General features: G+C 38.6%; 2 protein-coding genes across 5 annotated transcripts in view; one reads left to right on the top strand and one right to left on the bottom strand.

Moving 5' to 3' along the window:
- rspry1 (ring finger and SPRY domain containing 1) overlaps positions 1–3,424 on the top strand; it is a 32,978-nt gene extending 29,554 nt beyond the window's left edge. Inside the window, 2 exon segments of the mRNA NM_001015941.2 lie at positions 1,213–1,317; positions 3,033–3,424. Coding sequence (NP_001015941.1) covers positions 1,213–1,317; positions 3,033–3,129 — 202 coding nt within the window. The 3' untranslated portion in view covers positions 3,130–3,424.
- A 5,772-nt stretch (positions 3,425–9,196) lies between these two features.
- On the bottom strand, positions 9,197–24,262 carry arl2bp (ADP ribosylation factor like GTPase 2 binding protein). Of its 4 annotated transcripts, none has more exons than XM_012961166.3 (8): positions 23,663–24,262; positions 23,303–23,372; positions 17,907–17,960; positions 16,514–16,575; positions 15,310–15,416; positions 13,301–13,386; positions 12,327–12,423; positions 9,197–10,072 (listed from the first exon to the last, which is right to left on the bottom strand). In XM_012961166.3, exons 3-8 carry the CDS (start codon positions 17,942–17,944, stop codon positions 9,989–9,991), a joined length of 474 nt encoding a protein of 157 aa, XP_012816620.1. In that variant the 5' UTR covers positions 17,945–17,960; positions 23,303–23,372; positions 23,663–24,262; the 3' UTR covers positions 9,197–9,988.
- Positions 24,263–24,585: the final 323 nt, after the last annotated feature.

Genomic DNA, 24,585 nt, shown 5'->3' with positions numbered 1-24,585 from the left:
CACCTGTTCAGATGATCAGAAACCTCATAGGAAGAAAAAACACTGAGCTGTGTAAAGAAAGTTCCCATAATGCCTCACTCCTGCACCGAGACCACTATGAGTCAGCTTCCTGCTGTTTGGCTCAGATCCACATTCCTAAGGGGGGGGGGGAATGAGTTCTTAGCATTCTTGAGGGAGGGGGGAGCAGGAGAGGGGAGAGAGCAGAGAGCTGCATGTCTCTGGAACATGAATTACAGGCACAAGAAATCTTTTTTTTAGAGAAGTCAGTGCAGCGTTTCTGTGAGAGCTTATGGCTGTATTTACATTACTTAGTTTTTGCCTTTTTTTCTCCTTTAACATGGGCTCAGTGATTCAGGCATGTGCTGAACATATTTTTTGACTATTAATTTAATTAAGAAGTATGTATGGTTTCTGTTATTTCTGGCACTAAGCAATAATATGAAGCCAGTTTTACTTTAGCACTTCCCGATCCTACAGAACTTTAAAGGAGCTGAAATATCCAAGCCACTGAGAAGCCCCTGTTTTAACTCTGTATGACAGGCGTTGTTATTCTAATGGTATATAGGGGGAAAAAAGAGTTGGTAGATAGGACACTGGGGAAGAGGGAGCAGAAAGATACAGAATGTTAACCCTACAGACAAGAAAAATTAACTTAAAGGAGAAGGAAAGTCAAAGTCACTTGAGGGTGCCAAAATGTTAGGCACCCCCAAGTGACCTTTTACCCCAGGCTGGTGCCCCTGTTCAGAGAGAACAGCACCAGCCCGGGGTAGCAGCGATTGATTCCTCCTTCCTGGGAACTTTAACAGAGAAGTCGGCTTTTCACTCTACTGCGCATGTGCCTGTCCCATACAAACAGCAGCAGCTCGAATAGGAAGGAGGAAGCGCTCGCTACAGGTACCCCAGGCTGGTGCTGTTCTCTCCGTACAGGGGCACCAGCCCGGGGTACGAGGTAAGTGATTAAAGTCACTTGGGGGTGCCTAACATTTTGGCACCCCCAAGTGACTTTGCCTTTCCTTCTCCTTTAATGCTTGTTGATTGTAAAGATTACGCTTGGGGGCCACTAATGCTGAATTATGAAACACTTGGGCTGCCACAGGTTTCATGTTAAAAATGCACTCAGATTGACTTTACAGTCATTTATAGCCATCCTATACAAATTGCCATCAGAAAACTTTAACAGGAAATGATTTTGTGACTTCTGCTTCTTTTCAGGCATAGAAGGCTAGCATTGTTAAAACAAGTGAGCATTAGAGAAAACTGCTGTACCCTTTGCTGTGACGAATTAGCGGACACAGAACTGAGGCCATGTGGACACAGGTGAGCGAAACATAAGTGTTTCTGTGTTAAAACTGGTCTTAACTAAGGTTTCCCATGTTTGACAAGCAAAGGGCATTTGATTGAATATATTGGGATGAGACATGCTGACACTGAAGGAAATACTGCACTTTCATAGCATAAAGGAGCACTGAGTGATTATGGGCTGCAGTGGAATGTCTGAAGAGTTTAAATTTGTGGTACACTAGGCCAGCATACACTAAGCTGCACAGCTTACTTGAACAGAACAAACGATGTACATATTGGTTATTTGAACAGAACAAACAATGTACGTATTAGTACAGTAATGACCCCATAGTCCTATATAACATGTTAAAATTTGCTTGCATTTAAATTTGCTTGCAAGGAGCATAAATTATTTAAAAGTTACTGGTGTAAACAGGAAGAAAATGAAGGCATACTTTATTCATGGCACACAAGATTCAAAACCACAGCATTAAAAGTACATTACAAATTCCACATTATGTCACCAAAATAATACAAAGCTCACCATTGAGTTAACTTTAGGTATGATATAGAGATTATGAGACAATTTACAATTGGTCTTCATTTCTTTTGTTTTTTAAATAATTTTACTTTTTGTTCAGCAATCTGGTTGCTAAGGTCCAAGGTACTTTGGACCTGGTTGCTAAGGTCCAAAGTACCTTAACAACAAAGGAGTTGCTAAGGTAGAATGGCAATGAGAGACTGGAATATGAATAGGAGAGGGTTTGACTAGAAAGATAAGTAATAAAAAGTAACAATAACAGTAAAACTGCAGACTCGCAGAGCAATCGTTTTTGGCTGCTGGGGTCAGTGACCCAATTTGAAAGCTTGAAAGAGTCAGAAGAAAAAGAAGGCAAATAACTATACAAAATAAATATTGAATACCAATTGTAAAGTTAGTATTGCCCATTCTGTAACATACTATAAGTTAACTTAAAGATATACCACCCCTTTAGGAGTAGCCTTACTGCTCTACTATCAAAGTTCCATATGTTTTTTCCCACTGGCGATTTACTTTATTGCTGTGGGAAAAGCATTTGGAGGACATTACTCGGTAGCTAAGATTTATTGTGGGTGCTTGATCTTTGGACGTTCACCTTAAGATACAATGTTTAATAAAGCTAAAAAAAATGTAATTGCTATCCATGGGGAGTAGCAAGCTGCTCCAGTTATATTTTAATTACATTAAATTACCCTTGAATTAACTCTTAGAATGTAGAAAGTGATATGCTGAGAACGTTTGTTAGCTGGGCTTCATTTTTTATTCTTTGCGGTTTTTGAAATACTATTATAGCTGCTCTCCAGTTTGGAATTTTAGCAGCTGTCAGGTTGCTAGGGTTCAGTTTACCCTAATGAGAGACTGGATGATGAATAGGAAGGGGGTCGGAACAGAAAAATTAGAAATAAAGGGTAACAACACTTGAGCCTCACAAAGCAATTGATATTTGGCTTTCAGGGTCTGTGACCCCCATTTGAAAGTTGCTTCAAAAACTATAAAAAATTAAAAATGAAGACCTATTGAAATGTTTTTGTAAATAACACATGCAAAAAATGAACTGAATTAATTTACCTAATTATAGATCTTGAAATTCTTTAATTTGGGGTGAGGATGACATTATATGCTGTAGTCCAAAACACCAGCCTAAAATGATTTGTTGTAATACATGAACAACTCTTCCTAGTAAATGCTGTTCTTCTCTTTGTCCCCCCAGTGACATCTGCATGGAATGTGCCCTGCAACTTGAAACGTGCCCATTGTGTCGCCAAGAAATAAAAACTCGGGTTCGACAGATTTCCCATATATCTTGACATTTGTGGAAGAGAGAATATTTTCCCTTTGAAAAGGACATCAGACTGATAAATTCAAATATCTGCAAATCATTTTTTTTTTTTTGCTTTATTCTACAAAATAGCCATATTTTGTAGCAGTAAGCGAATGTGAATGAATCCAGTCTGTCATTGGCATGAGGAGATTGACACGGAGCAGACAGCATACTTACAGGATACTTTGGATGATCTCATCCTTTCAGATTTAAGGGGGGGGAGGGATGTTTTGCACTAAACTTATGCATCATTGTTTTTGCAAAAAAAAAAAAAAAAAAAAACTGTAACAAATTGTATCATACTCTAAAGTGTTTATTTTTGGCAGACAAAATACAGTATTTGACCAATTTTTTTTTTATTCATATAGCCGCCGCTGGTCAGTGGTTTTCATTATTAAAAGTGGATGATGGGAGTTATTGTGGTTAGTGAGTCAAACTTTAGGGCTTAATTTATTCCAAAGAATATTGGATACATCTTCAGCAAATGAAACAGGTGTAAATGTTCAGGTTTTTCTAATCTGTTCTCACTAGTTGTTTATAAGATTTGAAAATCTTTTACAATATTTATAAATTACTTATTCCTGTTCTTTTTCCAGGCCTCTCTTGCCATTGTGACAAACCATATAACTATTTAATCATGTATTTGTACCGATGAATGTTGTTTATTGAGAGTCATTCATGCTGTAAATAAGTACATGTTAAAAAAACGATTTCTGTTGTGGTGACGTAAAAGTACATTTTCTGTCTCTACAATCAAGTTTTTTGTTTAAATAAGGTTTCAAAAGCACCTTGACTGAAGGGCAGTTTAGTGGTTTCCTATTAGTTTTAGCTATGTGTGATAGCTTCTGGGTACTTTGCCTGAAAATAAAGAGAAGATATTGCTTGATGGAGAGTGGAGTTGAAGGATAAGTAAACCCTACTTATTTATCCTTTAAAGGCTGTTGGTTGACTTCTAATTCCAGATTGTTTCAGTAAGTCCTTGAAGGTTAACTGTGAAAAGGCTTTTGAAATGTCAGCCATGGAACATTTAAATCTAGATTGTCTTTGCATGGGTACAATAATACTATGAAGTTCTGTCTATTCCATTCATTGGATATTTTAAAGGAAAACTATACCATGAATACGTAACAGATATTTTTTGTCATAATAAGTGACCTTTTTTAAAAAACAAACAAAAAAAAACCCCTTACCATATATGCATATACATGTCGGTAAATGTCTTTTACATCTTTTCCTTTGAGCCACCATTTTGTGATGGCCTGTGTGTTTCCTGACAGGAAATAATGCAGCTCTAACTAACAGGAAGAAGTGTGGGAGTAAAAGACAAAGCACTGTACATTCTTTGGTTGATGTAACACACAATGTGCCCTTGGTTTGTGTGTAAGCACAGATATGAGCCAGAGGATGGAGTTTATACTTAAAATTGCACTTTTTTTTTTATGAAAATGTTTTATTTCAATGAAGCAAGGTTTTACATATGGGCAGTTTTATGTGATATATTTTTTTATAGAGACCTGCAGTGTTTAGGGGCATTGTTTTCCATTACAAGTGTTAATTGATTTATTCTGCCATGTCCTTATCCATAGAAGCAGAAACCAGTGCCGGAAAAAAAAAAAATATGGCCTTGGTTTATTTATGTATTTTTGTGCATTGGTCTCTTGCCATACAGCACACTGAAACCATTAACACTTGAGTTGCCATATGGAAAACCTAAAGAAAGCACCAAATTACCAATGCACATTAACGTTTAGGTACAGAGCATAAAGGCAGGCAGCAAAGTTATGTGGTTACTCCCCCCACCCCGCTCATTCTGATTGGCAGCTGTTGGCAAATGCATTTATCCTTGGGACATGAGAACATTTGGGAACCTTATGCTTTTACAGATTTAAAGTAAATAAGTGGCCCAAAAATTACACTCCTTGCAAAATGGTTTAGGGCACACAGGCGGTTTTGCCTTGTTCCTCTGTGGTGGATTTCTCCTGCGTTCTACAAATCGACGGGACTAGATGAAGACCATTCTTTCCTATGCGGCTGTACTCATTCAGGAGCATGCAAGTGACAAACGCAGTGGGGAACGCAGCTATGGACTGAGACATAAAAGTTTGTTATCCAGAGTTGGACTGGGACACAGTGTTTATGTGCACTGATACTTTATCCAGTGTCCGGTTCAAAATTAGAAAGTAATGGACTTATTTATCAATTTTTGAGTTTGGTTTTCTAAATCGAATAAACTCGCATATCGAATGGTCACTTATTTATTAATAAGGAAAACTTGTTCAAATACAAACCTCGAAAAATTTGAGTTTGAGAATATGGCTTGATTTTGCCTATGCCAGCTCCCATTGACTTCTATAGAAATTCACAAGCTTTTAGATGGCAGATTTTTACATTCAAGTTTTCAGGTTTTTTGCACTTAAATACCAGACATTTGAGTTTTTAAACCATAACTTGAATATGAGTTTTTTTTAACTCTTAAAGACCACTGTTAAATCACCCCATGCATGAAAGTGGGGCTATTCCATTTGTGCCTGCTGTGCTCCTGTTGAATTTCCTTCCTTCACTATACAGTGTAGGGAACTTGCTTATCCCCTGTCCTTTTGTGGTATTAGTTAATTATTTGCATTTGTTTTCCTCACAAATCGCATACAGATGCAAAGAGGTCCTTTAGAATACAGGCGATCAAATAAGACATGCTTGGTCCTGACATGTTTTTGAGTTTCCTAACTTACGCTGGGTTTTGGGCCATAAAAGCCTGGCAATGTAAAGCCGTTGATTTGCAACAGATGATGCCTCTTCTCCTTGCACAGTTTGGCCAATTTGATTTGAGGCTGATGCCACACCAGGCGTAGGGCTGATTTTTTCCGCTTGCCGAAAATTCAGCCCTACGCCTGCTACTTGTGCCTTCACCCGAATGAATGGGATACGCTCGGGTGCAGGCACATGTAACCGATATACGCACGAAAATGCGAGAGAATGCAAAGTCTCGCGTTTTCATGCGTATATCGGCTACATGTGCCTGCACCCGAGCGTATCCCATTCATTCGGGTGCAGGCACAAGTAGCAGGCGTAGGGCTGAATTTTCGGCAAGCGTTTTTCCGCTTGCCGAAAAAATCAGCCCTACGCCTGGTGTGGCATCAGCCTGAACCTTTCTAAGACTCAGTGCAGGCATAGACCATGAATAAGGCCTACATGGAACACAGGTGATATAAGCCATAATGCTTCCTTTAACTGGATTGCTGTCTCTTATGCCTAACAAATTCTGCCTGGTAGCATACAAAAATAGCAGTTCTGTGGGTGTAACACTTGGGAGAGCATGAGACATGCACAGTTAGGGTTACCCCCTGTCCAGTTTTTTTTGTTTTTTTTTTTTGCAAGGGCTGTCCGAGTCAAAACTGCATATCCAGATTTCCAAATTAGGAAATTCGGACATTGACAGTACTCTGCACTGAATCAGCTGATTGCTATGTCATAAACTCACCGTCTGCCTGGATTTGAGTTATAGGAAAGGTAGCAACCATATGCACAGAAAAGAGGTCACATCTGACAGGATCTGTACTAATGGTAGCTGTTAGCAGCACAGCATGACTTGTCTAAAAAGTATTTTACTTTGGAAAGTCAACAACTCAAACATTGCGCATCTGCAACTGTGGTTGTGTATAAAGTATAAACCAACACCATTTATTAAAGGTACTTAATAAAGCTGCTGTATGAAGCACCCACCAGTCTGTTAGGATACATTGTGCGCAGTGCGTCTATTGATGCAGGGGAACTCTGGAGTGTGTTAGTAGCATAATGGCACCCAAGGATTAGGGGGAGAAATGAAAATTACGATATACCGACAGAAGATTTTCTTTGTAATTTTGTTTGATTTACATCAAATTGCATGTGCATTTTAGATGCTGTCATTTTCCTACCATCATGGTATGCCAGTAATTGCATTAGGAGCATTAGTTTTTATATAAGCACTATGAAAAAAATCTGTTTTTGAGCTGCTATATAATTTTAACAGTGGAGTCAAATCTGGATCAGAGGGTGCCAGTTTAGAATACCCCAAGAATGAAGCTACACCAAGATTATGTAGGATTCTACAAAATCTGATTCCCCCAATCATAAGTAGAGGGGAGTAGTACAGCAGCAGCATGCACAGAAGCTTTGCCAGGTGAGAGGATGCCATTTATCATGGTAGTGATAGGGTAATCCTCCATTATTATTAAACCCTATTCCCTGTTCTAATACACTGGACCCATCAGTACACTGATACACTATGTAACACTGTAACACAAGATCCTTCCAGAACGACAACGCCAAACCAAGATAGTTGGCTGTCTGAGCTACTGCAGACAGTTGAAGAACCAATCTGTGCCAATTAGCTGCAAAAAGCCTTGCCCTGGATCTGCCTCCACAAAATATGCTTACACTTTTCTAAAAAGAATACAGAAAGGTTAACTGAACTCTGTAGTGATGTGTGGAAAATAAAAAAGTGGCCCTGCACCTGGCCAGATGAGCTGCGTCCATTAATATGCCTCACAGAGTGGGGGGGCGGGCAAGCATCATCTATAAATAGACACTGCCGAGGCAGAAAAGGGGCACAGATATGTTGCAGGCAGGGAGGGTGGCAGGAAGAGCTGGGCTTGCCCGCAACCCACATATTGGCTGTGCGTGATGGCCCAAACCAACCCGACCCATGGGTAAACCCGCAGGTACCACGGGTTCTGGGCCAGTCAGCACATCACTAGATCTTTGATCCAAACTAAACCTAGACAGGGGCCATAGATTACATGGAGGTAGAGACTGATGTGAATCAGGTATATGTTGGCATTTAAAACTGGGCCAACCTGCACCCTTCAATCCCTGCCTGACTCTCAAAACATTGACTACACATCCTTATTCTCCCCCCCCTACTGTGCCAGTTGCTCCAACCCACCTTACCCAGCTCCTCCCCCACTGCTGCCAGTAAGCAAAGGCAGAAAAGGTACACATCAGGGGTCCCAGCACCCCTTCACTGTTGTGCCCTAGGCACGTGCTTCTTTTGCTTACCCCTAGGCCCTGCTGGCACAATATAATGGTTAATATATCAAGTATTTGTGTACTGGCAGCAAAAAAAAAAAAAAATTTAAGAGACTGCTGTCCTCTTCACTGAGTGTTAGAGGTTTTCTGTTATTGACAGGGAAGGTACTTCAAAAACAAATGGATGCCCCCTCTACCCATATTCCAGCAGATGTTCCTCCTAGGTATTGTCTAGTTAAAAATGTCACTGTAGGAGCAGAATATGATTGTCACATTCTATAAAATTCGGCCAAAAGTTTAATATATATTGCCAGTGTTGCAATGAATAGTAAGGAAAATGTAGTAATGATGAGACGGCATTGTGAATGACCATGCGTGTCTCCTATGTGGAGAGTCAGAAAATCAGTAACAATGTGGAATACTAATTTTGTAAAATATCCCTATGATGTTTTCTAGGACTAGCTCTGGTAATGGAAAAACATACCCCTTATATAATATTAACAGGATTTGCATTCACTTCTTCTTTCCGGCAACAGTAAAACATATGGACAGCTTATTCTGGAAAAAGAACCATATCCATCTGCTTATTTGTTTTTATTCATATAAACAAAAGCTGCTCAGCTAGTTTCATCAATGAGTATAAATCTCTGCTAAATCTTTTAGTGAAACAGTGCCCTCCAGTGGCCAACTTTTACTAAAAATACTTGACTTTTCTAAATCCATCAGTTTTACATATAAGCTTTTCTTTAGTGAATTTTATAAACTACACACCTGAACACTGCAGGTCTAAAAAAAGAAAAAAAAACAAAACACACATTAATATATACACACACACACAAATAAAAAAAAAAACAACAAAACTCAGTTTTGAGTACTAAAGCCCAACCTCTGGCTTGTATGAGGCATTATGTTCATGCAAACCAAGAGCATGCATAGGGCCTGGTAACATCAGCCAATAAATGAAAAGAGCCGTGTGTTTTACTCCCACATTTCTTCCTGCCAGGTGATCAGTGAGCAACACATGCAAAACATCATAAAATAGTCACTCAAGGGAAAACACAATATTTACTGATATGCAGGTGCCAATTTCATAAGATTCTTTGCAAGGTCACTTATTAGGATATAAATGTTCTTTAAATTTTAATCAGAACATATTTCTGTGTAAAAAGGGATTTCCCATTGCTGAAAATGTCAAACATTCTATTTATTGTAGACATGTAACATCATAATTTACATACCAGAAGTTATTAATCAGTTTCTTCATATACAAGTATTTTGAGGCAAATAATAAATATAACAAGACAAGTATGATGAGCTAGAATGCAACAATTGGGGTCATTTATCAACAATGGGCAATTTTGCCCATGGACAGTAACCTATGGCAATCAAATTGTTGCATTCATTGTTCTACCCCCAGCTGGCTGAAAAAAAAGCAAATCAGTGATTGGTTGCTATGGTTTACGGCTATGGGCAAATTTGCTCAGTGTTGATAAATGATCCCCAGTGAGTGATTCTAATCACAATCTCTAACCAGAAACCAACATAACACCTAGGCAAACAAGCCATACAAAAAATATTGATTCATTTGATGCCTGCATGATCGCCGTAATCACAGAGCAGGTTATTTGATCCAAAGAGATTAAGGGGAAGTAAGAATTATGTGCAACAGCCAGTAAAGAATGTCTGTATTTGGGCAAGTAATAGTATGAAGCTACAATAACTGTGGATGTTCCAGAAAAATAAAATCCAGACTAATTTGGAAAGAATAAACTAACTATTTACATAGAAAAATAGGTACAAAATTTAAATAATACAATAAAAGAATAACAGCCAATGTTCTATGATGATGAAGAGACCGAAGAGCCGATTAAAGGTGTCACCACTAAGCCACAGCTCAAGTCAACAGTCCTACCTTCTTTTTCCTGGGGTGGAAAGAAGCAAGAGATCAGTAAAGCTGTAGCTACAAGTTACATGTAACCAGATTTATGAAACCTCAGAGTGCATGGTCGAACAATGGTCAGTACAGCTGCTAGGCACAACTGGGGACCTATGTAAATAAATATATAATCTCTGTAGTGAGCTGTGTAACATGAAGGCACTATAGAAATAAAGAAGAATAATGCTGCAGCTAACTTCCTCTTATGGTTTTGCATCTACAGGCAATAGCACACTAAGCAAACTCCACAGACGCTTTTTATAGATGCAGAGGAAAGCGTTTGGAGCTATACGCAGCAAATATCAGCATGAAAATGCATAGATTTGTGTTTCAAGTATACCCTCTGTACAGCTCCACACAGGCCAACACCGTGCCTGTCAATTAAGCTACGGGGTGAGCGCATAAGAGTGTACCCACTTTCCTTCATGACTATAAAAAAGCACCTGTGGAGGAAAGTGGTCAATCTGCTTTGTGTGCCCTTGCCCTAAGGAAACCAGGCCTAAATGTACCCAGTCCTGAACCAAGCAGTCAGAACTGCCAAACCTAGTTTTGTATTTATGTTTTACACAGCTCTCAGTACTCATTAGTAAAAGTACATCAAATGTACACCAGTCCAGCACTGAACCAAAACAGAACTGGGACGCTTTCTCCTAATGTATAAGCTCAAGGCTTTATTCAGAGTACAAAATAGAAAGTACAACAGGTATCAGACCCCTTATCTGGAAACCCATTATCCAGAAAGTTCCGAATTATGGAATGGTCTTCTCACATAGACTGCATTTTAATCAAATAAATTTACAGTTTTCAAAATGACATCCTTTTTCTCTGTAATAAAACAGTAGCTTGTACTTGATCCCTTGTACTAAGATATAATTAATCCTTATTGGAGCCAAAACAATTCTATTGGTCCGAGCGTTCTGTATAATGGGCCCTATACCTGTACATATCTTGATATGCTGTTGGCTCCTGCTTTTATTAATAATGTGTGACATGCATGTCTTGAGGACTGGGCGCTGGAACACTGGGTTCTCAGGTAATATAACTACTGATGCATGGGTTACTCAGGAGGAAATTCAAAAGAGACTTGAACATGTAAAGGTAAACAACCAGCTGGTGTGTGATTTCCAGACCTCTTCACTCAATTTTTCAGTATTCATTAAGGTCTGGCATAGTGCAGAGAGACTGCAAATTGGTGGTGACGTTATTCAAAAAGGGATCCCGTTCTCAGCCTGAAAACTATAAGCTTGTTAGTCTGACATCAGTGATAGGAAAGCTTTTGGAAGGGGAAATAAGGTATAGGAATACTTGAAAATTGGTGAAATATTGGCCTAAAACATAATATTTCTTGTTGGACAGAAAACTGGCTGAAGAATAGATTACAAAGAGTGGAGGTAAATGGAACATTTTCTATTTGAGCCAGATTTGTTTGTGGAGTACCTCAGGGGTCAATCATTGGTCCTTTCCTTGTGCTCCAGTCCTTAAGAAGGATATTAATGAACTGGAGAGAGTGCAGAGACATGCAACTAAACTGGTAAAGGAGATGGAACATTTAAACCAGGGATCCCCAACCTTTTATACCCGTGAGCCATATTCAAATAGAAAAAAGTGTTGGGGAGCAACACAAGCATGGAAAAAGTTCTTGGGGTGCAGGGTGCAAGAGCTATAATTGGGTATTTGGCAGCCATTATGTGGACTGGCAGCCTATAGAAGGCTCTGTTTGGCAATATGCAAGGATTTTATGCAACCAAAACTTGCCCTTTAAGCCAGGAAATCAAAAATAAGCACCTGCTTTGAGGCCACTGGGAGCAACATCCATGTTGCTCACGAACCACTGGTTGGGGATCACTGATTTAAACTATGAGGTTAGACTTTTAAGGTTGAGGTTGTTTTCTCTGGAAAAAAAAGGTGCTTGGGAGGGGACAGGATTACTCTGTACAAGTACATTAGAGGGGAATATAGGCAGATGGGGGGGTTCTTTTTTCCCATTCAAATGATCAGCGCACCAGAGGCCACTGGTGCGTAGGTGGTTTTACATGCTGAGGGCAGTGAGGTTGTGGGTCCAAGTGATTTTGTGTTGGCAGATTCAGTTAATGGCTTTAAGAGGGGCTTGGATGATTTCTTGAACAATCATAGTATCCAAGGGTAGGGCTTTTTTCGACCCTAATTAACTCCCCATTATCTCCCCACACTGCAATTTTTGCATATAGTTAGAAAAGAACTCTAGCAAAAACACTACTTACAGCTTTGTAGTCAAGGAACATCTCTTTAAAAGCCAAGAAGTCTGTAAATGTTAGTAATATATCAAAAATATCACCAGCTATTTCCTCCCGATGGCATCTGGAACAAATAAACACAGATATTTGTAACACAAATGAGTAGTAAAGTAGATGTATTCAGAAAGGAGACCTTCCTCGCACACCCTGGCGCTCCAACGGTGAGAAGTTTGGTGCACAGTGCTGGAGGGATTGGCACCCTCCCAAGTAGCCACAAATAGTAAAGAGCAATGGCACTCAGAGCAGTTCCAAGCAGGGCAAGCCCTTGCAAATTTTATTGTGTAACATGCTTGTCAAAGGGGTTCTTCTTTCCTCCAAAACATTGCACAATAAAATTTGCAAGGGCTTGCCCTGCTTGTAACTGCTCTTAGTGCCATTGCTTTTTACTATTTGCAGTAAAGTAGTAACACAGTGTAGGCATACATACAGAACAGTGAATTATTTTAGGTTAAAAGATTTAATAAATAAAATTTTACTAAACTGATTGCAGTTCTTACATCTTGGATTCTGTTAGAACGGTCTGGCATAGTGCACATGCTCAGTGGGCTCTGAGCAGCGGTTGATAAGCTAAGCTTAGGGGTCCTTGCAAATTATTGAGCAGAAAATGAGTATAGCCTGTCATAGAATATGATGCTACAGGTTTGATCATTAAATTCTGATGGTAATTGCACTTGTTTCAAAGCTGGTATGTTATGTGAATCTGATATATTACTATATCAGCATTATACTGTTACATTTATATTCTATATATACTGTATATTGTGAGTCGGTCCCTAAGCTCAGTAACTGACAGCAGCACAGAGCATGTGATGTAAATCAGCAGAAAACATAATGTACAACATTTCTTGCCTGTTTCTTTAGTTATCCTTTAAGTGGAAACCTCAATATGACTCTGAAAAAAAAAAAACCCTCAGATTTCTCCTAAACTGATAATGACTTACTGTAATGAGGAGATGAATGCAGACATGTTAAATGCTGGGATTCGCAGAAGCAGCTGCTCTTCGATAAACTTCTCCACTAAACCAATCTAGAAACACACACTGTTAAACTGACAGGCTAAACACTTTAACAATAAATGCATTTGGCATAATGGCAGATGAATACTATACTAGTAGACTGTGTATAGTTATAGCACCGTAATTCTCTACCACCACAGGAAAACCCCATACAGGTATAGGACCCATTATCCAGAATGCTCGGGACCAAGGGTATTCTGGATAATGGGTCTTTCCGTAATTTGGATCTCAATACCTTAAGTCTACTAAAAAATCAATAAAACATTAATTAAACCCAATAGGATTGTTTTGCATCCAATAAGTATTAATTATATCTTAGTTGGAATCAATTACAAGGTACTGTTTTATTATTACAGAGAAAAAGGAAATCAGTTTTAAAATTCGGAATTATTTGATTATGGGAGACGGGCATTCCGTAATTCAGAGCTTTCTGGATAACGGGTTTCCGGATAAGGGGTCCGATACCTGTACTACCGGAATACTATATTAATAGGTAATTTTTTTATTATACACTATTCAGTGCAGCTTACCAACACTGCAAATAAAATACTACTATTTCTCAAGTATTTTTTTTGTTCTTTATTTGCAGGAGTGGAGAACGTTGTAACAAATGATTATATCTGAACTCTGGCTGCTGAACTTTAGCTACCAGTGGGCTGTTAGAGGCTGATGGGAACTGCTGGGCAACAGATTGTTATAAATTAAACATTAGTGTTCTGTAATAGATTTTTTAAGTATCCTTGGTTACTGAGAGTGAATGCTTTAGTACTGATGTTAAGTCGATAAAAGAAAAGCCTATTTTTTGAGAGAACTTGAAAGAATAGTTCAGGCTCAGGTCTGCACTGATTTTTCTGGTTTATTAAGGTTGGATAAAGCTGATTATACTAATACATGGTGATAAATTGGTGATTGTAAAGCACCAGTAATAGCATATTTATTTAAGGAGAATGCAAGTCAAAATTTAAAAAGCATACTGCCCAATAGTCCTCCTATTGTTTAGTAAAAACGCCACACTTTTGGCTCACCTAATCAAATATTTACTCAGTCACACTTACACACACACTTACTTCACATTTTCTAGAACAGGCAGCCATCTCTAAAAAGGTATTCTCCCTTCCTTTCCCTCCTTGCTTCATACTGCACATGTTTCATTCCCTCCCCTCTGCCAGATCTGCTTCTGATTGGCTGGTGGGCATGTGTAGCTCAGAACAGGAGACAGGATCAAGTTACACACATGCTCAGAGAATAGGAAGGCTGCCGCTGGCAGCCTACAGGAAGGACAGAGTGATTTCAGTGATGTCACTGTAGTCTTCACACTTGCTGTAGGCTGCCAGCACCATATCTCAGAGAAGCAAGCAGGGATCTGGGAATTTAGATATACAGTAAGTACTTAAAAAGAATGCCTTTAGACTTACTTTTAATTTATATTAACCTTTCATTGTCCTTTAATCTGACCTATTCTGTATAAACTGCTTTTCTTATCTATTATGGTCTGTGGACATTATGCCAGTCACAAAAAGTAGAAGCAAGAAGTGGGGGAAAAAAGACATTTACCAACTGTACTGCAAGGATTACATACATTTAATACATACAACTGTACTTCTAGGATTACATACATTTGTTTATTGATAAAAAAAAAAAATGAAGTGGATTACTTTATTTTCCTTAATAATTTATTGGTCCCTCTGAATATGCATGTATTAACGTTTAGGGAGTACCTTTCATCTACTTCTGTTTTGGTGAGGGTTTCTACGCATCAAGCTATCCATTACAAAGCTTATTACAGATCCTTGGGTAACATGGCAACCCTTTCATATCATGGGTCTCATCAGCCCCCCATAAACCCTAATGTACTTTGATACACAGATCATAATGCAATAATAAAAGTAATGAAATAATGAAAGTAGCACTGATAGTTACAGTTTGCAACTTACATATTCATTGAAAATTGTAGTGTATGTTAACTTGTTTTCTTCTGTGTCTTCAAATTCATGATAATACTTGTCCATAAAACCATGTTGAAGTAACTGGAATTCATCATCTGCAAAAATACAAACAAAAATCTATATTGAAATACTGTCAAAATATTTTTGATTTTGCCTATACCATTTCATTTTTCTTACTGGAAGGCAAGTTAAACTTCAGTTATTTATTTTGGCTTTAGCCACCTAAGGGTGTAGTCACTGCTTAGATTATGTAGTGGCTAGAAGCTATTTACTGACCTGGCAAATGGAAAACGTAGCCCTTTAATTTAACATTTAGAAGTTAAAAATGTATTTAGAAGTGTGTTTCAAACTCAAACAGTGCCAGAATTATTCACTGTTGCTTACTGGTGAAGAGACATGAAAGGCATGTTCTACAATCAAGCCTGCATTTTACCCCAGACTGGTGACAGAGTGCTTCAAATAGGTTTTTGTAACTTTAAATAAAGTGAAAGCACCTATACATAGAAACGTTTTTTGCCTATTTCTGCATCAAAAGGTGGGGAGCTCTGTCTCTGGTAGGAGTTCTAGGGAAAGGCAGCTAACAAAAGAGGAAGCAGGTGTAGTTTCTGTAATGCCACTTATTTAGATAGATCTTAGTACAAGTTGATCCAGGGACTGGTCTGATTGCCATCTTGGAGTCAGGAAGGAATTTTTTCCCCTCTGCGGCAAATTAGAGAGGCTTCAGATGGGGTTTTTTGCCTTCCTCTGGATCAACTAGTAGTTAAGCAGGTTATATATAGGCATTATGGTTGAACGTGATGGATGTATGTCTTTTTTCAACCCAACTTACTATGTTACAGCAGCTCTATGACTAGCCTTAGGCTGATGACCCACACAGCGAGTTAGTCACTCACGATAGATTTCTGCTACTGCGGGCAACTAGTAGAGATCTATTGTGGGTGACTAGCTGCTTCCGTGGTCCATCGGCCTAAAAGTGGTAAGCAGAACTTCATGCTGGGTTGTCCTTTAATAAAGGTATCTGTACTGTACATGCTTGTCCTTTCCTATTTTGCAGACTTAATTATCACCAGTTTATACAAAAAAATGTTATCAAAAAAATTAAGACTTGGCTATAAAAGACAAAGCAATACCTACATACTGTTAAGACAACTGTAGCAAACAGCAAAGAAAACAAGCAGTTCTTGACATTTACCCATTATGATATCTTCCATATGTCCCACCACACTGTCAAATTCAGCATCTTTAGGGGAAGAACTGGACCAGGGAAATCAAACCAAACATAAATTAAGATGATGATCAGCTGACATTTTACATGGATAGCTAAGGTAAGAAAATAATATTAAGGTTTGGCATGAAACAACAATACATTATCAGTGGTTAAGGTATACATTTCCCTAGCAACCTTCCTATTGTTTCCTTGTTAATATAAATAACTAGCCACCTTTAGTTCCTATTATATTTAAAAATGCTTTTTAACTTAAGTTAAATATTAAATTTCATTTCATATTCATACCCTGTTGCACTACCTCCTACTAGGTAGGAGGTAGTGCAACAGGGTATGCAACAGGGTATGAATTTAAAAAAAAAAGATGTTTATTTCTTTTTGGATAGGAAGCTCCATTTTACATTTCCATTTGGATTTATTAACCTAAGGAAATTTTCATCTACACTACTGATTCTATTATTCAAACAAGCCAGGACCAAAGCTATGATTCAGTTGAGGTCTAAAGATGGCCATACGCATGAAGATATTTCTCTCTCTAACGACCAATTTCAGTGCGATACAACAAATCCGTCAAATTTTCTAAAGGCTAGTGGGCACCGAACGACAGCACATCTGACGATTTTTCATCCATTGGTCAGAAAATCGATCGGGCAGGTTTTCAGGTAGTTTTCCTAGCTTCAACTAGACAATATCGCTTGCAATGGTCGTTTTCATTGATGGACAAATCATACTTTTAAACAACCATTTCAGGATAAGCTTGGTTCTACAATAACTAAAAGGTCTTTTTAAAATCTTAATGTGTACGGCCAGCTTAAGGGCAAAGACAAGTGCGACCTGGCTAAAATTTGAAGTTGAAAGGATAGATAAAATTTAGTAGGATGGTAAAGTGATCCTCATTTCAACCCTTACTTTACATAATCTAAACATTTTTAGCCATGAGAACATTTTTCCCTTTGCTATAAATGCTTTTCATTCCATAATTCACCAAACCACTTACAGCTGAGTTTGCTCCTAACTATGCTTCAACTTCCCTTACATGCCTAATGGCTATATGGTAGACATGACATTTGTTTTAGCCATAAAGCACTTGCTCTCTTCAGTGCATTCACTCTCCTAAATAGACATAGTACAAAGTCACATATTAGTAGAGAGCTGACATTTTTCCCTCATACCTAGGCTAATAAGGTGGCAACTTGGTCAAGGCCAAGTCAGTCAGTGTCATGTCAATCAGAGCCATGTAAAACAAGTTACAAGGCATATTTTCATAACTATTTGATTGGGGGAGCTCTGCTACATTTCTCAATCAGATGTCAGCAACAGCAGGAAACAACACTTTGTCTTTTATATACTAGATACATACACAGACAGAGTAAAATTTTCTTCTTCCAGATCTTCCATTTCACTTCAAGAAAATCTGATAATATAAACACAAATGTTACATTTCATGTACGAGTTTCACACTGCTGACCCTTCTGCAATCAACAACTATGAAAAGAAAAAACATTTGATTTTCTCAAGGCCCATAAACACATATCTAAAGTTATTAGTGAAGGAGGCTTTAATATTGGGAAATTTCTTCCACCTGATTTACATATTTTTTTGAAAAAACACTCAACTTGCAAGATAGTAAGGATAGCTTTGTTACTTTCAGTACAACATCCCACCAGTAGGCTAAAACATCACTTCCAAAACAAGTATCTTTTTAAGTAAAAGGGATTCTATCATGATTTTTATGGTGTACATTTTTTTTTTCTAAATTACACTATTTACATAAAAACTAAAATCACTCTACCATTTGAAATTTTACTCTTGAACCAACAAATGTATTTTTTTTAGTTGAAATATTGGTGTGTAGGCGCCATCTCAGTGCATTGTTCCCGATTCTGACATAAGAACTGCTTTCAGATAACCTATTGTTTCTCCTACTCCTGTGTACCTGGAGGAGTCCTGAGCCATACTTGGATTTCTTACTATTGAGTGCTTTCCTGATATCTACTGGGAGCTACTATCTTGCTACCTTCCCATTATTTTGCTGATTGGCTGCTGGGAGGGGGGTAATATCACTCCAACTTGTAGCTCAGTAGTAAAGTGAATGATGTGAATCATGCGTAAGTATCAGGGACACAAATCAATGACTTCCACTAAAGAGCTTGGTGATATGCATAGCACATGTTATAGATCACATGGATCCTTCCTCTGGTAAAGCAATATAATCTGAAACAAGTAGTGCTATAGTAGCTTTTCTGTAGCAAAAACACCATTTTTTTTTTGCAGAGCAACAGCACATTATATATTAATTACTTTAAAACACTTTAATTTTTTGATGTTACTGTTCCTTTAACCTATTAGCAGCAGATATATAATATTTGTGGCCATACACCGCCAATAAAAGCTTGGTCCCACCATGACACTTAGAAGCCATTTGATTGATCAAGTTGTGCTACTGGGGGCATCAGAGACACAGATTTTCTCGGCCAAACAACTATAGCGGTCTTAGACTGTTACAGAATCCCAAAACATAGGGGCACATTTACTAAGACACGAATCTGAACTGAATTGGAAAAATTCCGATTTGAAAACGTACATTTTGCGACTTTTTCGGTTTTTTTTGCGATTTTTTCGGCGTCTTTACGACTTTTCGGAAATTGTCGCGACTTTTTCGTTACCAATACGATTTGCGCGAAAAAAACGCAAGTTTTTCGTAGCCATTCCGAAAGTTGCGCAAAATCTGGCGATTTTTTCGTAGCGTTAAAACTTGCGCAAAAAGTTGCGCCTTTTTCGTAGCGTTAAAACTTAAAAGGTGCAATGTTTCGCGCAAGTTTTAACGCTACAAAAAAATCGCAACTTTTTGCGCAAGTTTTAACGCTACGAAAAATCCCCAGATTTTGCGCAACTTTCGGAATGGCTACGAAAAACTCTCGTCGCGACAATTTTCCGAAAAAATCGCAAAATACCGATCATTATGAAAAAAACGCAATCGGACGCATTCAGCCCATTCGTGGGTTAGTAAATGTGCCCCATAGTGTGCAGAGTTCTCCTCTAACTGGAATCGTTAACGTAAAGGCATTGGTCACCTTTAGATGAACTGTTAGTATGATGTAGACAGTATAATTCAGAGACAATTTGCAATTGTCAGCGTACGTCGTTGTCGTTGCAGTAAAAGGCTATATCAGCGTACGTCGTTGCAGTAAAAGGCTATATCTGCCAACGCCGTACGTCATTTGGCAGATAAGGTTACTCTCTGCAGAAGCGGCAAGTGCTGCTTCGGCAGAGAGTTTTTAGCGATGACAGCCAGGGGACGGGCAATGAGCCAGGGGGCTGTCATGTCAGCCCGGCGAAGCGATAGTAGCAGGGCCGACCCCCAAGCAGCAGACGCGATCGCATCGCGTCTACTGCTTGGTTCCACTTCCTGCTTCCCACCCAGCGCCGGCCCCCGGGATTTCTTGCTCCAGGACTGCAGCGCCAGGACCAGGCAAGCTTCAGGACAGGTAAGGCTGTTTTATTTTGCATTTATACACACTTATACAGCACACAATTTTGCAGTTTTTTTTGTTTTGTTTTCATTTTGCACACTTATCTACACCTATATACACTCATATACACACTGTCATACAACTTTTACACATTTACAAACATGTAAACCACTTTGTTTTTAGTTTCTTTTCTTTTTACTGTTTATTTTGACAGTGTGACGATTGGCTTAGATATTCTGACCACTAATTACACTGTTGTGTGTCTTATTTTGTCGTTTCACTAATTTGCACAATTTTTGTGGTTTTATTGCATTTTTATCCATGTATTAGTGTTCCTGATCTGTTTTTAGCATAGCTTTGCCATGTGTAACTTTGGAGTAGAAAAATAACTTTACCTATTTTGAATTCATTAGAATGTGTACTTTCCAAAAATATATGGTTTTGTGGGGGTCTTTGTATAGTGAGGGGGGGTTACGGCACATAATATGCTGACAGGGGGCTCTGTATGCAAAAGATGAGTTGGCAGGCGAGAAATCCATATGCGCTATTTTCATTTTGGGGTGAGTACATACTGCAGACTTTGGTATATCTATGCATACTGGGCATCAAACTGTTAAGTAGACCATTGGTGTTCCTATTTGGGGTGATTTGTCTTTGTATGCAAGAAATTGTGTGAGATAAATGCGGCAAATTGCAACATTTTTTTTGCGATTTTCTGAAATGTTATAAAAACCACAAATTTTAGGAAAGCTTTGCAGATTGGTACTTTGATGTAGAAAGGTCTCTTTACCCATGTTGGATTTGTCAGAATGTGTACTTTTTTCTGTACAGTTAGGGGGTCTTACGGCACATAATACAGTTATTGGGCTTTTTTTTGCAGAAATTGAGTTGGCAGCTGAGAAAATTCCTATGCACTATTTTCATTTGGGTGCCTCTGTACACCACATACTTTGGTAAATCTTTGCATATTGGGCATCAAAATGTTCAGTAGACCGCTGGCATTCATATTTAGGGTGATGTGTCATTATACGTAAGAAATGTTGTAAGATAAATATGGCAAATTGCAACAATTTTAGGCCTTTTTCAGTAAAGTCATAAAAACCATTAACTTTAGGAAAGCTTTCCAGATTGGTACTTTGGTGCAGAAAGTCTTCTTAACTCATGTTGGATTTGTCAGAATGTGTACTTTTCAAAAATATATGGTTTTTAGGGGTCATGCTACATTTCTGCAGCTTCTACCCCTCATAAAACTGCCATGTGTTTATGAATTAGGTTAAGGTAAGCCACAAAATTAGTGAGCACAAGGTATATTTGGGGGGTCTCTAAGTGCCATGTGCTTTGATAAAACTGTGTACAGTGGGCATCAAACTGTTCAGTAGACCTCTGGGGTTCATATTTAGGGTGTTTTAGCTTGGTACCTAATGCTATGTGGGAGATAAGATGCTGCAAAGTGGAAGCTTTGAGGGGATTTTTGGAAATTTAATCAAAATTGCCAACTTTAGGAAAGCTTTGCGGCTTAGTACTTTGGAGTAGAAAGACATGGGTACCCATTTTAAATTCGGGGGGGGGGGGGGGGGTTTTACTTTCCAAAAATATATGACTTTCTCAGGGGAATGTACTTTTTACTAGCATTATCCCACATATAATTATGTAAATGTGTTGATTTTGCAGAAGCTGAAATGACAGAAATGATAGATCATATGGGGGTATGTTCCCATTCAGGCCCCTACATGCCACATACTTAGGTAAACCTATACATATTGGGCATCAAACTGTTCAGTGGACCCCTGGCGTTCATATTTAGGGTGTTTTATCTGGTTACTTTATGACCTGTAGGAGATAAGATACTACAGACTGGAAGCTTTGAAGCGATTTTTAAAAAATTTTCACAAATTTTGATAAAAACCAATAACTTTAGGAAAACATTGCAACTTAGTAGTTTGGAGTAGACAGGCAGTTCTACCTATTCTGGATTCCCCAGAATCTGTTCTTTTTAAAAATGTATAATTTTCTGGGATAAACTTTCTGTTAGTGGAATTTTTGGCCTTGAAATCTAAAGTGTGCAGCTTTCTGGAGCAGTGCTTTGGAAATTTGGTAGTGTACTGCAGGGAGTTTTTGACCTATACAAGTGAGAAATCTCCATAATCCTATATATATTTGGCATTGGCAAGTTCAGGAGACATGGGACTTTCCAAATCAGTTGTATTTTCATGCATAAAATAATTTTTGTTTCTGGTGTATGTGTTTATATTATGGAAAATATTTTTTTTCATTTTTTAGACATTTAGAAGCCTATATCTTGTTACAGAATTGGAATTACACAAAAATTCCACCATATTTTAAAAGCTTAGGTTGTCCTGAAAAAAACATATATATATATATATATATATATCAAACCAAGGATGGCACACCGCTTCAATTCTTGTCCCGGGTGCACGGTAAAAAAATTAAATATTGCAAAAAAAGACCAGCAACACCGGATCTATTGTGAATAGTAGATTATATTAAAAAATGCATGAACAGCCAACGTTACGTTTCGATCCCCATCGGGACCTTTCTCAAGGCAACCTTGAGAAAGGTCCCGATGGGGATCGAAACGTAACGTTGGCTGTTCATGCATTTTTTAATATAATCTACTATTCACAATAGATCCGGTGTTGCTGGTCTTTTTTTGCAATATATATATATATATATATATATTGTTTTCCTGGGTAAACTAAAAGTCCCCCCGAGGAAAGGCCCCTAAAGTGAAACAGTGCAAAATGTTCAAAAACTGTCTGGCAGTAGAAGTTCCAGTTTGGTCCAAAACGGCTGGCAGTGAAAGGGTTAAAATTTCAGAAGCTATCTGGTTGCTAGGATGTTGTTTACATTAGCAACCAGGCAGTGGTTTAAATGAGAGACTGGAAAAGGAATAGGAGAAGTTCTGGATAGATAATAAAAGTAACAATAATAATAAAATTTAAGCTCACAACGCAAATCAGCACTTATGTTAGTAATGCAACCCCTGCCTGAATAATATACTATACTCTATACTCATTTCAGATGGTTAATCGTTACTCATTTAAGATGCCTTCTACAAACCATACGGAGTCAAAAAGTGTGTCCATTTCAAAGGGATAATGGTACCAATATACTAAGTGTTTAAGGAACGGTAACACATAAATATTTAAATACCTTATAAGTCACAAAACATCTCTAACATTAGATCTAGCCTTTCCCACAAACACAAAAGCTATTTCATGATATAAGGGTTTTAGTAAATTCAGTTTGAAGTGATTCTTACCTGAAAAGGGATGATGGGAATCAGAGCGGTGCAGATATCCAGGGGTAAGCCAATGTCCTAAAAAATGTACCTAAAACAGGTCAAAGGAATATTATAGAAGGTTCCTTGATGATAAGGTTACATTGATTATGCAGTTAGCAGAAGGTATTCAGTGCCCATAAGAAAATATAAATTGTAGCTAATAAGGGTAAGAGCGGGGGGGCGCCGTCTCAAGTCCAGTGTGCTCTGCGTCTTACGGGGCCCGGCTGTGTTGCACTTACTTGGATTGTGGGCCCACTACATTCAATGAGCTACAGAGTTTAGAAGGGAGGGTGGTTGCTAGGGTACCTGCAGCTTCTTTCCCCTACCCAGATTATGTACCGTATGGTTTGTCCCAGTTTTCGTCCCGGTTGAGCCGTATGAGGGATTGGCTAGGCTGGGGGGGAGTTAAAATCTCACCTTCCAAACAAGTAAATGCACAGTGCCCAACAGTCCCGCTTTTCATAAAACAACCCACAGTCGTGAATCACTACTTGCACCTTCAGCAAAGCCTCTAACTGCTTGCTTCCTTCTTTCTTTCACAAAATCCCGACTCCTGGTCTCATCACGCGAGATTTAGCGTCACGGCTACACTTAAGCACAGTGCCGCGCACATAGCCGCCTTATGGGGACTGCGTAAGAGCCTCAAAACAAATAGAAGCTGCTAATGTGTGGCGCTGGGTGCCTCACAATCTGCCTTCCCTCTGCTCGTGTCCCATACTTTCGTAAGAGAACAAAGAAGAATAAAAAGGAGACTTGTTTTGGTTGCCCACCATGATACATGCCACCTCAGTTCCCAGTATTACCGCAGAAGTAATTTGTAATTTTTGCTGAGAGCTCAAATGTGCCAGGGAATTGAAAAAATAACTTTTTAGTGGCTGCAACAGTACATGCTGACGAATTTGACAAAAAAACAAAAAGGGTCCAAGTATTTGTTTTACAGCAGTGTCACAGGTTACTAGACATTTTTTCCTTGGTCCCTACAGCATACCTCCCAACATTTGAAAAATAAAAAGAGGGACAAAAAGATTTGGCGCGTGCAGCGCGGCAATTTTTTGGCCACGCCCACTTTTGTGACCACGCCCCAATTAACACACACCATTTTTTTCTAAAAATACTCCTTTTATATTGATGAAATGGTGGGATCAGATGCAAATGTGCTATACCCTCATACTGTACTACCTAAGGAAGCCCACAGAGCCCCCCAAACACAGTGTCCTTCATACACAGAGCCCCCCCATGTACAGTACCCCCCATACACAGTA

The sequence above is a fragment of the Xenopus tropicalis genome, chromosome 4 (genome assembly GCF_000004195.4).
Source record: "Xenopus tropicalis strain Nigerian chromosome 4, UCB_Xtro_10.0, whole genome shotgun sequence".
Classification (NCBI taxonomy): Eukaryota; Metazoa; Chordata; class Amphibia; order Anura; family Pipidae; genus Xenopus; species Xenopus tropicalis.
This window is presented reverse-complemented; position numbering and strand designations above follow the sequence as displayed.

What these genes read in the sequence shown, in the direction of transcription:
- arl2bp (XM_012961166.3), bottom strand. Translation starts at nt 17,944, where the DNA reads ATGGAAGATCTGGAAGAAGAAAATTTTACTCTGTCTGT. An exon ending in GAAAATTTTACTCTGTCTGT is followed by an intron (nt 16,576 to 17,906) that starts GTATGTATCTAG and finishes TCCCTGGTCCAG; the next exon opens with TTCTTCCCCTAAAGATGCTG. An exon ending in TGTTCCTTGACTACAAAGCT is followed by an intron (nt 10,073 to 12,326) that starts GTAAGTAGTGTT and finishes TTTCCACCCCAG; the next exon opens with GAAAAAGAAGGTAGGACTGT.